The sequence below is a fragment of the Phasianus colchicus genome, chromosome 9 (genome assembly GCF_987193195.1).
Source record: "Phasianus colchicus chromosome 9, bPhaCol1.hap1.1, whole genome shotgun sequence".
Taxonomy (NCBI): domain Eukaryota; kingdom Metazoa; phylum Chordata; class Aves; order Galliformes; family Phasianidae; genus Phasianus; species Phasianus colchicus.
Genome location: NC_143444.1, coordinates 14,978,306 through 14,998,371, shown reverse-complemented (window position 1 = coordinate 14,998,371; position 20,066 = coordinate 14,978,306). Strand labels below are relative to the sequence as shown.

At 38.4% G+C, this 20,066-nt stretch overlaps 1 protein-coding gene across 21 annotated transcripts in view; it reads right to left on the bottom strand.

Moving 5' to 3' along the window:
* PLPPR5 (phospholipid phosphatase related 5) overlaps nt 1-20,066 on the bottom strand; it is a 202,723-nt gene that overhangs the window by 41,566 nt on the left and 141,091 nt on the right. For 7 of the 21 annotated variants that reach the window (XM_090146296.1, XM_090146298.1, XM_090146300.1 and 4 more), the window contains 5 exons: nt 17,642-17,774; nt 15,044-15,294; nt 7,237-7,413; nt 5,126-5,245; nt 3,503-3,819 (listed from right to left, as the gene is read on the bottom strand). In XM_090146296.1, coding sequence (XP_090002422.1) covers nt 3,727-3,819; nt 5,126-5,245; nt 7,237-7,413; nt 15,044-15,294; nt 17,642-17,774 — 774 coding nt within the window. In that variant the 3' untranslated portion in view covers nt 3,503-3,726. Of the gene's footprint in view, nt 1-3,449; nt 3,820-5,125; nt 5,246-7,236; nt 7,414-15,043; nt 15,295-17,641; nt 17,775-20,066 lie in introns of those variants that run through there. The other 14 variants (XM_090146304.1, XM_090146289.1, XM_090146294.1 and 11 more) reach the window with 7 other exon arrangements.

The following is a 20,066-nucleotide window of genomic DNA, read 5'->3' as shown; positions in this document are numbered from 1 at the left end:
TAAAAGGCCAAGCCTTGAGTGCAGGTTTCTGGGGGAAAATTATCCATATCTGTATATCTTAAGATTTTAATTAATTTCTATTTACAAGCTATTCTAAAAAGTTAAAGAATTGAAAAGAAAAACCATAGTAAGTTTCTTACTGGTTTGTGACTTTCATTGTACATATTTAATATTTTTAATCTGTTTTCTTTCTTTCTCTTGTGCACTCATTAATACAATTATAAATATTTGTAGCAGTCATCATCTTAAAGATTTTTCCAATTTCAAAAACAGGATTTTGAAAAGTTGCCTGTAGTCCTTCATACAATGGTGTTTTTTAATTCAAAAAATAGTACAGTATTGCTTCTGGCAAAAAGTAACTATAGATTAGTTACTCTAAAGATCTTCCTGCTCAGCAAAGCATGTTTTATGCTTTTGCTGAGCAAGTCACATTTTTAGAGAAAATAATGAATTCAAAGTGAAAGTCCTCTTTGAAAAGATGGCAGACCTGCACAGAACGCTGCCAGCACTGCATCTGCCTCTGCTTTAAGTCCAGACACAAACACTTCAGTGCACTCCTGTGCACATACGTTTATTGCCTTATGTGCAGGTGGTCTAAACAGTCCATTCCTGAGATCCAGGAGAAGAACCTAATGAGGCGTGCTTTGAGTGAGCTTTGTTGCAAGGGATCTTCTTGGTTGTTACTAATCCTTTGATTCTTTAACACCTACAACATGCATATTTGAGGGTCACTCTGAATATATTGTTCCTTTTTCTATGTCTAAATACTATTCCATTTGAAAGTTAGATATTGTGATCACAGTATGCATTCAAAAACAAATATTTCTTTTATAATCCCCTAATATAAATAGATTGAATCAGGAAAGTAGGATATGAATGCCAATTGAAGTGTTTAACACTGGAACAAAATTGCTTAGAGTCTTTTTGTGTTGAAACAGTGTTGTACATTGTCTCCTTTAACACTGTGTTGTTAAAGAGAACCAATATCACCACAGATATCAGAAAACCAGCCACAAGCTCATGTCAGCACATGGGCTCTCGTCAAGCTGTGCTGGAAACACACATGCACATACTATAACAGCCTGTATGGATATCTGTGCACTCTCATGGATGTCAACACAACAGTATTTGGATACTTCTGAACTAAAACATCTTAAAGTAGCAGAACTAGACACAAGTCTTCTCTCCCATTCTCTCATAGCACGATGACCTAAAACATCTTTGTGTTTTGATTCAGCCTGCGAGCTTGGTGACAAGGCATCAGCCTCACCAGAGAGCCCAGGGACCAGGCCCAGGGATCAGCCATCCTGTGCACACAGAGCACCACTGACAGACTCCTTAGTACCACAGAGCTGAAGACCTCTGTATCTCACGATAAATCAAGGAGGAGTAAACAGAAAAAAAAACATTACATTTGAAACACAGAAGGGAAAAATCTTCCTCAGTCTTAAAACACAATCAGAAACTTAAGAGGAATGCATGTCTATATCTATATTTGCTATTGTTAAAATGTTTCATTTCCACCATTACCTTAAGCAAAACACAGCAGAACAAATGTCAAACTCAACAAGACTTCTGAAACAATTAGCCCTAGCAGTTACTGGTTATTGTTATGAGAGCCATCAAGAAGGTCACATTGAACGAAATTCCAAATACTTACCATCATCAAAACCTGAAGCCATGCTTCAGAGAAAAAAAAAAAAGAAAGAAAAAAAAAAGGGCAAACTAAACCACCACTGCCACAGCTGGCCCATCTGTAAAGGTAAAGACTGCAAATTATCTATTTCTATCTCAGTCAGCTAGAGAGCCAGTCCCACTGGTGAAATACAAGCAATGCAACAAAGAACTGCGTTTGGGGACGTGGCTTGGACATTGCCAATAGAAGAAAGAATGCAAAGGAATGCCAGGCAGATGCTCTGGATATGAATTCTGCTCAGCAGCTAAACAGAGCAGTGTGCAAATAATACTGAGCAGATGCAGAGCCCTGATGATCAGACATAGAAAACATCCCATTGGAGATGAACTACAGTGCCTATCCTAACCCAACACTTTCTTCTAAAACCTATATAACCTATTTTATCTACTGCCTCAGTTCTTCCTCAAATGCTCCATATTTCCCTTGTATTTGATTTTTCAAAGCTACAATACCTCCATAAAAAGCCTAGCAGGGTCAGCAGCCACTACAAGACCATGTCCCAGCCCTCTGTAAATCCTGCCCAATTTCAGGTGACTTTGAGCATGAAATAATAAGGTGTGACTCCCCCTCCAAAGAGGAAAAAAGTTTGTGACTGTATTGATTGAACTTCAAACTTTTCTGAGTGCCACCCAGAATATCCTTATTTCCCAGGAACTCTTGCAACAGAAAAAAAAAAGTAAAGAAAGAAAAAAGAAAAACCATGACTGTGGTGGAACGTGGGCCTCCCATCTGTAGCAGAGTGCCAGCTGACTGAAACACAAATTGCCTTATAAGAGATTATGAAGGTCAGAGACAGAAGAGAAAAAGGAACAGATGGGTGAGTGATGAGGTTTCTTGGCTTTCACTCTTTTCATTAATTCTAAGGATGAATGTATTTAAGGTGAAAGCAATAAGTCTGAAGTCTGCACTGCTGAGCCAGCTCTGGCAAGGTACTTCCAGGAGACACTCTGCAACTATGTTTTATTTGAGTGCATAAGATGTGGGTTCCTCTGCAGAACAACTCAATCTTAACTTAAACAACTTAATTGCATACACTGCAATTGAACAAGCGGCATGCAAAGAGTGATCTACTCTTGTCACTGACCAGCAGAATATAATTCAGAATGCTCCAAGTACACATGTTCCTGCTTAAGCGTACTTCATAGATGATTCCTGACCTCCTCCAGAACTCAGACAGTGATAGCACAGAGAGCATACCAAGCACATTCATTCTTCAGCAGGAAAACAACACTGCAACAGATGAGTAGCAGACCTTGAAACACAAAATGAGGTGTGCTTCCAGGTCTGTTTGATGGACCACTTGCTTATTCATTTATGAGTGACTTTCAAACAAAATAGCAAAGAGAGAGGTCCCATCTGGTATGCATTTCTAATGAAGTTACTCTTTAGGGCAGCCTCTTTGAATTGCTCACTCCCAAGTGTCCATATCATTGTTATTTTTAAATAGTGGTAACAGAGGAGCAGCTCTGCTTCATTCCAGGACTGCCTTAGCCCATGACTTCAGCCCTAACTTCAGGCAGTCTTAACTCTTAGTAGCTAATTTATGATAGGATAATATAGTATTAATATAGCTAATAGTAGCTAATTTTAATATTGTTACAGAAGCTCTCAGACTGAGAATAGAGAAAAACAAATATAAAATAAGCCAAATAGGACTGTTTATGAATTCAGATTCTAAAACTAGAATAGCACCAATTGAGAAGCAGCAAAAAGTAATTTGCACATGGTTAGAGTAGGTAAAAGACAAGTAACACACAAATCATCCAGTGCCTCTCTCTAGAGGAAAATAAAGAACAAAAATAAGAATATAGTTAAAAAGCAAAGACCAACTTATGAATTCTTGAAGTGATGGTAGTTAATCAGGATGGCTCAGTTTAGATTCTACTTCCACGTAAGTATTATTCTTAGTGCCTTTTATTTAATAGGTTCTGGCTTCTGTACAAACCTTTAGACCAGACATTTAAACAAATAAACAAACACCTCACCACTTGCAGCACTCAGATAAAAGCAGATTTTTCATCAATTATTTGCTAATTCCAGTTCAAGCTTTCTATAGGTGGAAACAGAAGAAAAGCATTTCCAAAACACCGCATGTAATCATCCTCCCATTTCATCTTCTCGGTCTGGAGAGAACAAAGACTTTGCAACAGAAGGAAAGACGAACCCATACACTAAGATCTCATCAGCTATAACACCTTGCTGGCACTTCCCTCCCTGATTTAAGTGAGAAGTCCCATGACAGCAACAGCTACCCTCCACTGTCACAGGAGCCCAGAGAGTTCAGAGGGAAAGACTCCCATTCATATAATAGAGTTCTGGGAAGTTCACAAACATTATTTCTGCTGCCTCCCTCCTGTTGTTTTCCCCACATCATTTCATCTTTCCTAGGCCTAGTATTTGAAAAAGAAAACAGTTTGTCATGGATGAGAAAGTGTCAAATTAGGTAGAAACACTAAGTTAACATTAGGTTTTAATCCTCAGGATAAAAATAAATTTCAGCAGCCAAACACTAGAGCTCTTATAAGGAGAATTTGCAGAGAATGTATACTTTTGATCTATGATGGCTTTTGAGCTACACAAACGGTTTTTATTGTAGGAAAGCCTACCACATAAATAAGACATGCTTATTAATATGGTATGTCCTAAGCCAACTGACATCTTGTTTTGTTTTGACATTTTACAGAGAGTTTGCTGAATGGATTATTTTGAAGATACACATTCATCATCTAAATGCTTGTTCTTGTTCAAGCAAATGATACTGTGACCTCCTTATGACAAAATGCCAGTAGAAGTAGCTTAGACACATTTGGTTCAAAAAGACACGTTGGATTATTCTGAAAAGAAATCTTTCCCTCCAAGCAAATAAATGAAAAACCTATTGCTGGCAGCAATTCTCAGTAAAAGACAACTTCTGCCCCTTTCAAGTGACAAGCACAGACTAGGAAGTGGTTAAAAACATTTATTCTTACAACTGATCGGAGAAAATGTCAGCAGTAATAAGGATTTAAAAGAATGCCAAGGAAACACACTTTTGGTGACCTAAAATGTTTAAGATTGTTTACTACCTTCAAGCATGGGTATAACAAAAGAGATTTTAATAAGTAATGACAGAAAGTGATTATAAATTAACACTGCTTTAAAACTTTGTTTGTAGCTCTAACTTTACTTCCGGTAAAAATGCCTGAAATGTTTTCTTTATTTGGATATTATCTTTTTTCAGTGACTGCTTGCTCTCAGTATTATTTAGACAGAACCTTGCCTACCACTTGCATCACTTTGCAAAGCCAGGTTTTTTTTTACTACTAGAAACAAAACCAAAACATTTAATCACACTGCAGTAGTTTCTCGTGCCCAAGAGACTACTGCTTGCATGTTGAAGTACAAAATCACATTTTTTTAATAATATTTTTTAAGAAAGCGAGACATTACCTTTTCTAAAGGACTTTCTACTCGAGGTATGCTGATCATGGGCATCTGGGCCAGATTATCCGTATGAGAATGTTCATGTTCTGGCTGACGTCCCCTGAAATTATTTACCACGCAAACAACCTAGAAGGGATTAGAAGATAAACAGAATTGCTAAGGAACAACAGAGCTTTGATCCTGACACCCACAATTAGGAGGAACTGACACTAGCTTTAGTCACTGCTTACAGCAGAAATATAAAAACGTGGAAACCCTTGATATTACAAAACAATAGATTTTTAAGCAGTTTTTTTAATACATGCATCATCTAAAAACAAGAAAGCTCTCTTATCTAAAAGCAAATCCATTACCCAATCTAAACAATATAATACTAATTAGCATCAGTGTCGTGAATTAATGCCACAGAAGCAGAGAATCAGAGGCTGGACAGGACTTCTAGAAATCATCGAGTCCAACCCTCCTGCAGCAGGTCACACAGCTAGGCATCCAGGAAGGATTCAAATATCTCCAAAGAAAAACTCCACAACCTGTCCAGGTAACCTGTTCCAGTACTCCATCACCCTCAGAGTAAAGAAGACTTGCCTCACGTTCATGTGGAACTCCCTGTGTTTCAGTTTGGGTCCATTACCCTTGTCCTGTCACTAGGCAGCACCAGAAAGAGCCTGGCCCCATCCAATTGACTGCATCTTTCTGATATTTATCAGCATTGATAAGATCCCCACTCAGTCTTGTCTTCTGCAGGCTGAACAGCCCCAGGACTCAGTCTTTCCTTATAAGGGAGTGATGCCCAGGGTATGTATGAAATATGTGGCAATCTTATAGTCCTACAAAGAGCTAACGCCATGTAAGTTTTGAGCAGCAAAGAATTTCTCAAGCAGAGTAAGAAAGGGAGGAAAAGAAGGCAAGGATTGCCCCCAGGTTTGAGCTAAACTCTAAACTTGCTCAGGGCAGCAGCAGTGTAGCAGTGAGACTCACACAGGCATTTAGGAAAGTGGCGTGCAATATTCTTTTGCTTGGGGGGGAAGGGGGTTCTACTAATTCAGACACTCAACTAAGGCAGTTTTTTCCAATTATATTGTCTGTAAAACACAAATAATTTGATGCCATCCTATTTAGAGAAGTTTATGTGGCACACATCAAAAAATATAAGAAAAAGTTCTGGAACAGACTTCTTGTCTACTCTCTTTTCTTTCATGACTTTAGGGGCAAAAACACAGTACAAAAAACTTAAGAGCACACAATACTACACCAGGACACCTTGTGTAGAAAGGAATGTTTGGAAACACAAGCAAGTATGTTTTAAAGGAGACTTAAAGCTGCCTTCACATTTATCAGAAGAATGAAAAAGTCCACCTCAGCTATCCTGTGCAAGCTTGAGATTTAAGATCTTGAGATCCCAGAATCAATATCAAAAGTATTTTCACAGGAAAAAAATCAGTTATTTTTAGTACTAATACAAGCTGCCAGGCAGACAAACTTAAAGGCAGTAAACAGCAATGACTACATTATGCTGCAGTTTTACACTGAAATTATTGGTGAAGGTGATTAATACATTAATGGCAGCTTTCTGACGCAGACACTGGTCATTAACAACTGGGACTACAGATTCAGTACTGGAACACAACTCCAGAAAAATGAGAAGACTAAACAAGAATTTTTGACTGGATAAAATGCAATTTCAATTTAAACTTGAATTACTATGAAAAAAAATAAAAAAAATCAGAGGGGGCTACTTCAGAGCCAGAAAATAAATGCTACTCATTCTTTGAGCAGTGTAGGCATCCCTCCACACCATAAAATACTTTAAAATAGGAATAGTTGTTATTCTAAGACATATGTACTTGTTTAATGTGGGGCTTAATGTAAAATAAATTAGTGGATGAAGACCTACAGTTTGGTTTATAAGGGAATCAAAATAATAATTTGATCAATTCTTTTTTTTATTTGACATTTCTGAGTGTACGTAAATACACCTAAGGAAACTGATAATTAAAAAAAAATAGAAACACCTCGTGGACATTTGTCTGAGAAGTCAAGTCTACCAACACGGGCTAGGAGATACAAACTAGTATATTGATATTTTTCAAAAAATAAAGTGACAAATACACACTTACCAAAAATACTGCTATAGATATTCCAATTATAAATCCTGCTATTACATCTGACCAGTGATTTCGATACTCTGCTACTCTGTTGATTCCAGTAAGGAAAGCCAAGCACATTAAGCCCAAACACAGAACAGGTTTTGCAAGCCTTGTTCCTCTGGCTTTTACTGTGCTGGTGATATACATCTGAAAATCAGAAAAGAAGCAAGTTTAATACCAATGTGTAATACATCCCACTAACTGGTGAACAGAATATAGAGAAATATTAGAGGTTTGAATAGACCATGCATCTTGGGGTTTGTATTTATTTATTTATTTTGACGACCCTATCCTATCAAACTATTTATTTAAGCAGAGATGTAAATAGAGGGACTACTTTTTCACTGCCTAGTGTTGGCAGTGATAGAAAAAATCCTGACCTGACAGGGGCTACATCAGACCCTTGTTTTATTAGCAAATGCCTTTCCTCCTCACGTGCAGCTTCTCCATGTGATTAGCTTGAGACTTACCAAAATGCAGTGAAAAATGAACTAGATGTCAATATCTGCTTTTAAAAATGAAATGTAGCACTTTCAACCAGTGCTTGACCAATACATCCCCATACTTCATGGAGGCTATCTGAGGATATTTAGTACCAATTCCCCACAGTACACAAAACCAACCCAGATGTAGGAGTTTTTTATACATCCTCCAAGAAACTGAGATCTCTACCTCTGCCCTGCTTGCAGTCTTAGGGTCTGCAAGTACTACTGGATTAAATGCAATGCATGGAGGTGCAGCAGCTCTTTTGCCCCAAGGTTAGGTGCATTGCAGAGCAGGGTCTAAGCCAGTGCTTTCCAAGCTCTGACTGGCCAATGGAGGAAATGAATTTCAAAACTCTGAGCTTCCATTCTCTTGTTTATATTCAATATTGACATTAAGGCTGCTTTAAAGTTCCGCTCTATAAAATAACACTTCAACTAAATAGGCTTTTGAGGAAAATTAGTATTTATATTCCACAGCTTCTGCAGCTAACCCCCTGAAGTCCTTAAGCTTCATGTTTAGGTAAAGTATTATAGTTCTAAAAAAGGAAGAATTAAAGTTTCTTTGTGAGGTTTCCCTTGAAACTCAAAGCCTGTAGTGTCACCATTTTGGACTTGAAAGGTGAAACAGATGAGTCTGCACTAACAAACTGGTACTTCCTTGGTTAACAAACAGGCAATCCTTTATACTGTCTGAAATTTCACTTGAATTTCCTCAGCAACAATTTATGCACTAGCGCAATAATTTAGTCAAGGATTAGTTACACACATAGTAAATCAATCAAATTAAATGAAGGAAGTACTGGTCAGATCTTGTCTGAAAAGAACGTCTGCCAGCTGTTTTGTTCAAAATACTAGGGAAATATTCATGGCAGAAAGAAAGAATCACAGTGTAACCAGGTAACTTAAAATCACAGCAGCGTACTGCAACACATCACCAATGGACCTCATGCAATGAACAGCTTTCCAGTAGTTGCAGACAGAGCAAGGTTTTAAAAGGAGAGATTAATTCTTTATTTCCAACACATATTTCTCCTTTCCTCTTACTAGCTCATTTAAGACACAGTATTTCTCCCATTGCTCTCCCATTGCTTTTACTGTTGCTCCTTATAGTTTAGCAAACTCTTCTCATTGAGTTACATGGAATGCTGACAAGATGACTTCAAATCTCACTTCCACTGTTTTAGCCCCACTCTTTTTTTTTTTCAAGCTACAGAGCAGCCTGTGCTGAGTTACTCAGCAGCTGTTTCACTGTCCTTCCAGATAGTACCACCATTACACTCATTCATGCTGTATGTTAGAATATCTGGTGCTCCAGAAAACATTTTGAATAGGCAGCAAGATCACCAAATCTCACATACTGTTTGGGTGAAGTTGACACAAGAAGTTGGCAGTAGGCTATCCTGCATGAAATCCTGCTTTAGGGTAAGCAAAATCAAAATGACTACTGAGAAGGAAAAATCAACCGATAAGAAATTGTTAGTTTATTCAAGGCAGGTAGTAGCAATGTGTTATCTGTAACAACTAGTCATCACCTAAGATGATGACCTAAATTTTTATGAAGTTAAAATGCATTGCAATGCAAATACTAGTAATTGATTCTTCAGTATTTCAGTCAAACTTCAACAATTTTAATACAAAATAAAACTGAAGAGTACTCTGCAGAAAATTCTCTGAACCACTTTTTAGAGTCAAGCTCATCCCTCAAATCCTTATTTAGACAAAGCACTCAGCAAGCAGAAACAACTGCAGAAACTCCTGCTTCTGGTGACTAACAAAGACTTCCACATGCCACGTCCCTTCCTATATATATAGTCAAGATTGCCATGTTCAGTTCATTATTAACAATAATCAGAGGGTTCTGACAGCATAGATTACTTTTTAATTTTTTCTTTAAAGAACAGCCATCAAGATGTTCAGGACAGTATTCCACTACAGAGTCAAGAGAAGTACAGCAAAACTTCTGGAAAAATGCAGCCTATGCACTTGCAAAGCTCTGCATAAGAAACAGAATTCCACAAGTCAGGACTTACAGACATCCATTTTTAAGCTTACAGCTCAAGTACTATATTAATGCAGTCAGTTCAATTGAAGTTCTGCATTGCATTGAGAATAAAATATAATAGTTTTCTTCTTGATTCTAGAGGAAAAGCAATGCACATACATGCATGCATGCAGCAAGTCCCAGAGTCCCATCTTGGTTAGAGTGGAACTAGTCATCAGGCTGGACACACCAACTAAGAGGAAGGTTAGTTCTCCTATCTGTTTCATTAGACTGAGTTTCCAGGATATGGGAAGGAAGATGTCCTCCATGCTTGCTGTTTTGGTCCTCCATGAAGCAGATGGTTGGGGGAAACTGACAAAGGGACAAACCAGTCTGTTAGTGGGCAGAGAACAATGACTCATGAAGTGACAAGTGGAAAGGAGATTGGTGCCTGTATAGTGATTCCTCCCAGGCAGAGCTCCAAATATACATTTCCAAGTTTTGTTTTGCTTGTATAATTTAGTAGCAAGAATTATAAGTCATAACTTATACACCTTTCACCTTAGAAGTCCACAGATTTCAACATTCCTCATCATAGGTACAGGAAAAGAGAGATTCAGAGATCAAAAAGCTGAAAAAGTAGTAGGTGTAGTGGACTGCAGACTACAAGCAAGTTAAATCATTAGTCAGAATCCTGCCTGACAATGTAAAAGCTCTTCAGGTCCCTTGATTAGTAACTATTGGGTCAAATTACTATCAGAGCAAAGAACAGTCCTATTCTCAAATTATTTGAGCCATACTGCAACCAAAAATGCTCACTGATGATGTATTTGTTGTTCTTTTGAGACTTTCTCCTTTTTCTTTTTTTTTCATATGTTTTGCAGCAACTATTTATAACATCAGGCAAACTGAGTTTCAAAGTCAAGACTGTGGATTGGAAAAAGGAAAATAAACTTCTAGAAATGCTGGAATTCACTGTAAATTGTCCCACAAAGAGCTTCTTACACATACAACTTGAAACAACTGGAGGAGACAGATATTCTCTGATGTATCAAGACCGTAAGATCATCAACTATTAACTAGAACAGATTCAGGCTACAGAGGTTATTATCTTGAGCAACTGAATTGTTACTAAGGACTGACTGACAAGAAATCTCCAGTGGTCTTTAGATAAATCTCTGGAACAAAATTTTAATGTTAATTTGCTATCCAATCCGAAGCAACCAATGCATCCATTAGATGAAGACCATTATATATGCTGTACAATCAGTGTCAGTGGATACCTTTCCTCACTGAGACAGACAGTGAAAAGAAAATCCCTGAAAAACAGCCAAAAGAATTATTTTATCTTTAACATTAAAAAAAAAAAAAAAAAAAAAAAGACAACAACTAAGAAAATTCTATACGATGATTCTCTCAAATCTCAACACTCAAAGCCTATCAAACAGAGGCTCACCATGCCACTGTCACCTACGCATGGAGTGGGACCCATAAAGACACTTCAAGAACAACATCTTCACAGATTACGAGACCTCAAGACTCAAAGACCGGATCAAGGAGTGACACTAGGCAGTGTTGTATTGCCAACACCGTGACTCAGAATGCCTTGATGTCTTTCCCCAGTGACTTAGAAACACACTGAATAGCAAGGGTGATGCAGCAACATACTAGAAGCCAGAACCTTGCCAAGCAGAAGATCAAGATCTCAACAAAAGCTCTGCATATAGGGAAGAATTATTTGTCAGCTGTATTTGCTAGCTCTGCCTGAGGTTGTAATTGCAGCCAGTTCAAAGCAACAAAAACAGCCTGCACATCTAAGGGCTATATTAATTATCAAGACATGAAACCTTCTCCTCTATCATTACAAATCCAAAGCAAGTCTAAAATGTATCTGATAGCACCAAGTTCAAAAGCTCTGCTTCACATAGGTCAGCTGTCAATTCTTCTCATCCAATGCAGCAAGAAAATGCAAAGTTTTGTATGATTAATTAAAATTTATTTTAAACTACGGCTAGCAATGAACAATCCCCTATATTTGTAACATCAAAGGACAACTGTTAGTCACTAGTCTCATTCTGAATCCATAGGAATAGATTGACTACATCTTCACAGATCACTTTGAAATCCTACCAATAGAAAGACTCATGACTTCTCATTTCTGAGTGTTGGTTGTTGGGGAAAACAAAGAAACAAGCAAACAAACAAAGCTACCATGGATACATACATAATTTCATAAATTCAAAATGTATCTCTAATCATCCAGGCTGTGTTAGTTTATGCATCTTGAAAGGGGGCTTATACAGTTATATCAGTTTAATGAATTTGGAGTATTTGCCTTAATATCCATGTCAGCAGATGCTGTACCAACTGAGAAAGGGTGAACTGCAATGCTAATAAGAAGTGAACTGACTGCACTGAACTTAGTAATCCAACTCTAGCTCATTCACACACAAAGGAGACAAGATTAGCTGAGCAAACAGCTAAGGAGATATCCAGATAACAGCCATTTGGGGTAGAGATTTTGGAATATATTTATGGTAGTTCATTTTGAAGTTTCAGGTATGCAAGGAATAAATTAACCTGCAAGTCTTAAGAAAATAAGTTATGAATCATTGGAAGCATCCACATTTGGATAGGGTAGAGAAAAAAACCTAAGCACATTGCTGCCATTTCAGTTGTTAAGTCTTTCTTGATAGATACTCAGAAAAGCAATGGAGGCAAATGCTAGAGAGGTCTAAATATTAGCAGTATAATTGTTTGCAAAAGCCTGTACTTCCAGCAGGAAGGGAATTCATAGTTACCATAGCAGCCACCCACTCTCAAAAGAGGGGAGGAGTGAAAAAGGCAGGCTTAAGAACTTAGATGAAAAAGCTGTTGCTAACAAGATGCTAGGTGCACATTGCCTATTTGTATCTTTAAGCTGGTTTTGGTTTGGGCACAGCTGGCTGAAATGTCCAGGAAAGATTCTGTAAAAATCTTGCCCTCTCACCCAAACATTTCTGTTAAACAAATAGAAAGCATACTTTGTATCAGAAATTATATGCTTATGAAGTACTAGCTGAGTAGTATATGAAGGTCTTTATGTCCATGCTGTAAATAACTTCTGTACCACTGTTCATACAAAGACTGGGCTACTGTTTAAACATTCTACTCCAGTGAATAATGATGAGAAAGTTGTTATTCAGAGCCAACTTTCCCAATAAACATCATGACACTGTAAGGACATGACCCTAGATACTGGAACATTGCATTTCTCTGCCTGGTGTGTAACAAACAATATTTTTAGCAGCAACAGTGCAACTGGATTTGAAAAAAAGAAAGTAGAAGAAAAAAAGACTGCCAATATCGCATCAAGGACCTAAATGTGTAGGCTAGCAGTCAGCAGATACATCACAGTAATTAGTTCATCAGGCAGCCTACAAGAACAACTCATCAGTCCTGTCAGCAGTTTACAGTGCTTTAGTTAAATGATGACGCTGTCATGCATCACAGTGATACACTAATGACACAGGATATATCCTTTTCTGCTGCTACTGAAAGACTATAAAGTCATGAAACAGATCACACCAGCTTCCAAATTTGATGTTGTTAACTGATTATTGATCACAGACAACGTAAGTTTTGCATAAAGCACTGTAGCTCTAACAAAAGCCATGATACTAGGTATTAAGTCTTAGTAATTGCCTACTTTTTATTTTTTAAATGTATCAATACTGGTTTCCTTTCTGCTCTGCAGTGCTGAACAGTTGGGTTCCTTCAGTTTTCTGTGACTCATGGCAACAGTGGAAATCCAACTTTACAGATGGATGAGAAAAATAGGAACAATTAAAATGTAGAATGCTGAACATTTTCTAAAATAGTTTGCACCAAATTTGGATGTACAGTTCAGCAAAGCAAAGCCTCAAATATCTCCCAAATAAAGATGATACTATTAGCAGTCTTACATTTAACACAAGTTAGAACAGAATACTATATTGCTCATCTCTAATTTGCAGCTAACACCTTCCTGAGATAATTGTTAATCTAAATCTCCAAGAAAGCATTGCCCACAGGAATTTAAAGTAAACACTACTGTCAGGGATGCAGATTTTAAGCACTGGCACTGAAATCATACCGAGAAGCATGGCGTTGGTGCACTGCCACATATCAATTATCAGCTGGCATGTATCAGCTTCCAGATTAATCAAAAATTAAAAGTCAGCTCATTAAATATGTATGTTCAAAATTTATGAACACTCACATGTGTCTACATACATATGCAGACACACACCACTATTCACATACTGAAGGAATTGAAGGGCTGACTCCTGACCATAGGCACACACTTGCCCTACTCCCCACTGACACCATGAGGAAAGCCTTGGGCTCTTCCAGTGGGCTATAAAGGCCTGTGGCTGCAGGCCCAGGTCAGCTGGAAGATTTCCATAAGGGTGCCCCAAGGAAAATTTGGTGAAGAACACGTGCTGCTGCTGGCAGATGGAACAACCTGCACTCCAAACTAAGCCAGAGAGCACTGCACTGAGCTACCTGAGCAAGGTTCATTCCTACTGCTCTCACTTCTGCACTAACTCAGCAGCAGCTCTGATGCCACCCAGCAAACAGCAGTTTATCCCAGCCCTACTCATCAGTCAGCGTTACAAAGAAGAGAGGGAAGAAGGGCTGGATTGTCTTGTAGCCCCTTTAAATGCAGAATAAGAGCCAAACTCACTGCAAGAGAACTGCAGTACCTATAGATATCAGTTCTGGTACCTGTGGATATACATGGTTCCCAAGGAAGCTTGTAGAGATCAGACATTCTCATACGTCTTCTGCTTCACCCCACCAACAAATACTGCCACATGCAATTCCACTAATTTGAACTGGGTTAAAACGGAGGAAGAGATTACTACCAGATGGTTACAGACAATCCTTCCCCCCTTCTTTTTGCCACACAACAGAGCCTTCTCCTAGATTGTCTAGAAACAGGGAAAAAGTAAACAGAGAACCTGGTTATCCTAAGTTTATAACCATTCCTGAACAATTTATCCTCTCTCAGCATGGTCCTATACATTTTATTTTATTTTATTTTAGCTTTTAAGGCTTACTACATCTGCAAGGAGAAGTATACCTGTAAGTATACCTGTAAAAGTATACCTCAGAATTAAGTCCAATGAACCAAATTCTCAAAGCTTTCACAGTAACACATAGAAGGATTACATAGATAAAATTGATCAATAGCTGTCTTACCTTCCCTCCATTCTTCCCCTCCCAAATAGTTTGAGTCAATATTCTCTCAAAAATACAGTGATATTAAACAGTACAATATACTTACAGCCAGATACATAGCTGCATATATGCTTAGTGCTGCTTCTTTGGATGGAAATGTCTTTCTGGCTTTCATGATAAGGTCTGGGTTTCCAGTACAGGCATGTGCACTACTGATGAACTGTGTATACTGTTTACATCCAAGTGCTGTATAGTTGGGTTTACAAAGTGCAAGAAAATGTGGTGCAAGATTCCCTGTTACTACTTGTCCAGCATTTACAAAGATGTCCGTAGCAAACAGTCCAAACGCGTAAATTCCTAAAGAGGGAAACAAAGAGTTAAATTTCCTGACAATTTCAGTCCAGGACAACATATTATAATATTTATCACAGTAATTAATCAGCTCCCTTCATTTAAGAATGTGAACGATCCTCAAGCACATAGGGACAAGACCATACCCTAAAGATCCTTCATGATGTTGGAGATGATATCTTCCTATCCAATGGCGGAAGCAATGCTGCAACATACTCACACTCTTGATTCTATCTCCATTCCTCAGAGGAGTACACTCATCTTTCATGAAAAAGCCTGCTTTCCTGGTTGCCCAGCCATGCATGCCCATCTATCCGGGGCAGTTAGCCAAACATCTAGTCTTTGCCCACGTTCACTTAATAGAAATAACAGAAGCAAATTCTCCACCCTATAGCCCTGTTTGAAAGCCAGACAAGTCAAGCACTGAATGGTGAAGTAACTTGAAAAGTCACCTCACATACTGGACAAACATTTTCCTTTCTCTCTCAGCTGTAAGTTGGAGTACCGAGTAATTTAATATTGCCATGCACAAGTTGTCTTTATCTGCCTGCTATTGGGCACATCTCTATGCACAACATGTTAATCATAATATCAACACCATGAGTTAAAGATCCTTATATTCAAGGAGCTACTTATACTAACGCTTTTTTTTTTTTAATCAGACACATCAGCAAAGCATTAAGTATGTGTATTTGTTCATAAGAATAAAAATGCATTTATTTGATTAGTGGAAAAAGAAAGCAAAATTAGATATCCTATTCTGATGTCTTTTTCTGGTTTTTTTGGAAGCAGAAAGCAAACTCTGGAAGAAAATACAATCACAGCAACCACCCTGACTGGAAAGCCAAATCAGCAGATATATTCAAACTCTACCTTAGCTACAGGATTCCTGGATTCCATGGGCAAATCAGTTTACCTTTCCCCTAGTTCAACTAGCCAGCTGTGAGTATAATGTGAATTCTGGCAGTTCCCAATTCACATAGCACCATGAGGATGAGTACATTAATGGACACACACCACAGCAGATGTGATACCACAGAAGCATGTGCATCTTTCAAGGCCAGTTTTTTTCCCTCTGCAAAGCTAGAGGCCCAAGAATGGTTTCTGGGATTCTGTCTGGTCAACAGTGTCACACTAATGTTGATTCACCGTGAGTAACTCAACAGTAACGAGCACTGGCCTGTACCCAGTCCAGGTGCTGTGCAGGATGGCCCTCCAGCAAGCCCCAAAGTGTGTGCAGACCCACAACAGGCAGCCACATCACTTCTGTGAGAGTAACATGAAGTGACACCTCGTCTGGTGCAACAGTGCGGAAGCCATACTCGTCCCTGCCCTACCCACCACATTTTGGCTTCACTTCTGTGAGCAAGGAGAGCCCACCAGGTGGGCTCTGGCCACACACAACCCCTGTACAGAGCAATAGGAGCAGGAGGAGCTCCTCAGTATGACTGCCCACATACTCCAGCTCTATGCAGGGCAGTCTCCCACTCAATGACTCCAGAACTCCCATGTGACAGTAAGTAACTCCCGTGATGCTGGCAGACGGCATCACGGCTGTGGCACAGGCACAGCACACAGAGACCCAGCTGCAGCCCTCTCTCCCCTGCATGGAGGCACACGGGATGAGCTGCCCTGCAGCTCTGCTCCCCAGCTGCTGCCCTCAGATACAGCCAAGAGGGAGAAACACACAGCAGACAAATGGAGTCTGGCTGCAACATCCCTGCACATACTAAAAAGCAGCATCTGTGAGTATTTAGCAGACATTCTGAGAGATGGTACTTCCCTCTCCAAAATACATTTACAATGAAATGAGTAGAAAGCACATCATCTCAAATTTAGCAAAGTCAGGGGAGGTGGGTTTTGCAGCTGACCTCAGTGGTTTTCATACAGTTATCTATTATAGATGATAATACATGCTCCAGGCTAAGAAAGTACCTGAACTAGGCAGGCTTTGAAAACACACAATTATACACTAATGTCCTCAGCTTTGGCTGCTGTATGTGTTCATAGCCAAAAGAGAACTGTTAACTACAGATTTGGTTAAAGATACTTCCCCTCTCCATCTCCCACTAGTCAAGGCCTGCTGGTTGGTTTTTTTTTTTTCCCCTCTTTTGTGATCCCAAGTTTTTCTGTTTTTAGTACTGTTTCCGCAAAGCAGTTTTTGTTTGTTTCTTTGTTTTAAATCAGACTTCCAAGACACTTAATTCGCTGTCCCAAAGGAAAGAATTGCACCCAAGTTAGGACTATACATGAAATATTATAGTGTTATCTGAATAGTTTCTCCAAGTCAAACTTAAGACATATTTAATCACTTTCAGCATTCAGAAAATGAAAACATTAATTTTGCTCATACCAAGGAATCTGATGGTTCTGCGCACCAGTGGATTTATATAACAACAGTCTCCAGTTAATATTGTTTTTTCTTGATTTTCAAAATCCTTTGTAGCTAACTGTAGACAAAACACTGCGGTTTCTCCAACGATAATCTTAGGGGGAGGAGAAAAAGGGGAGAGAAATGGTACATCAGATTACAGTATATAAAATATACTAATATTACAGAGTTGGCTATCTCATCTTAAGGAAACAAACCAAAACAAAAGACAACATAAGTGAAGCAAGTTCTGTATGTTAATCTTCTTACGAGGCAAATAGGCCATATGACCCTCTTGACTTTATTTGCATTGAGAGGGCTTGAAATCAACATAACATAGCCTAGTTTTCAGGATGAGGGGAAAAACAAAGAAAAGTATTAGTTCAAGAAAAACAAACTGCACAATAAACAGGATGGGAATGAAAGTAAGGGCCAATCCTGGAAGATGCTCAGCACTTCCCCCCATGGCTCTCACTGACAGTCAGCATTTCACAAGGGTAAACTCTAGACTTCGGACCACAGAGGAAACATTCACAGCAGAGCTCCAGCCCACACTGAAGGAATGGTTTGCCAGTAAGTACTCTACAGGATTTGATTCATAGTTTGCTAAGTTTATTAAGTCTGACTTTAATTATTTTGTCTATAGCTCAAACATGTTACACTTAGAGAAAATTAAAAGGGCTCACAAATAAGAAAACAAAAATGTAGACACAGAATGTAAAATATTCCCTATAAGACATGTATTTAGCTGTAGAGGAAAATGTGACTCCTAATTTACTTACGACAGTTATTCTACTCAGCTCTACTGCCAACTACATGATTGAAAGAGGCATAGAAGAAATCACTATATTTCAACTTTCATTCACTGCAAAACTTAAAGGAAAGGTATTTTCTCTCTTCTATATGAAAAGTAGCAAATATTATTGATACCTCAAGGTACATAACACTTGGATAATCAGGAACGACAACCAGCAAATTAAAATGTTGACATTACACAAACTCAAGAAATATTGTTGTCAAATCAGACAACCACCTAGGTCTTCCTAAACTTTTAACTAAAAGAAAATTATAAATTTTGCCATGTATTACTATAGATCTAAATAGTTCTATACACAGCACCGCACAAAACAAAGAACAGACAGTAAAACAGTTTAGTTTTTAGTTTAAAGAAAACTATGGACTTCAGCTCATATACACATTTTGTTGTCAACAAGAAGAATGCAATTAATGGCCTTACTTAGATATTATTAGGTCTATGCAGATGACTTTTAGCTAAATTATGACATACAGAGGAAGGAAGTGATTCTCATAAATAATGTGGCACAAATAACAAAATAATTCTGCAGTTATGTGTAACAGGCAAAATTCAGTTTGTCACAAAAACGCTCATCTTTAGACTAGTTTCAGATCACTGTGGCCTCTTTAGATGAAACAGAAATGCGAGCAGCTGATCCAAAAAGTAACCATTTTACTACAATGAAAGAAAATTTTCAGCATACTGAAGTACAATTCCTTCATCTGTAATTAACGAACTCTCAGTATGCTTATGAAACATAACCCAATCTTGAATTCGAGTTCATCAAGGTTGTGACAACAATAAGGAATCAGCCCAATGACTCCTACAGGTCTCATGAGAAATGCAACAAAACAAATAAAAAACAATTCTAATGCAATTCATAAAGTTGAGGAACACTAAGGTTTTTCTGGTGAGTCACACTAATTTCCTCCTTTCCTCTGGAATGATGAAACATCCAGGCTTAGGTAACCTGAACATTCTGTATTTATCCGATTTTTTTTTTTTTTTCCAAATCTAATAATTTCAGTGAAATTACTTCATATTTTCAGACTCGAGGAAAAAGCAGAATCCAGCATATATACGTGATTTATAAGGGCTGCTCCAAAGCTAATGCCTCCTATTTTATTATGCTGGCCCACAAAATCAGAGGCAGAAGTTGGTGGGATGACTTCAAAGATGGCATCTTCCCACCGATATTCTACATTTTGCTGTCACATGACAGATGACAACAGAGGGGTAGAGTTGGACAAAACTGAGTCTGACATGGAAGCGTGCATGAAGCAAAGGTGCCACTGAATTCCTCCATGCAGAAAAAATGGCACCCATCACCATTCATCTATGCCTGCTGAACATTTATAGAGATCAAACAGTAAATGTGAGCACAGTGAAGCAGTGGGTGCTGCACTTCAGCAGTGGCAACAGTGATGTGAAGGATGAGCTGTGTTGCAGATGGCCATGCACAGCTGTCACACCATTAAATGAAGAGCATCTCAATCAGTTCATCTGTGCAAATCAGAGGATTACAGCCAGGGAACCATGTACAGAGCTGAATATCAGCTTTAATGCGTTGGAAACAACGGTGGAAACATTGGAATATCACAAAGTCTGTGC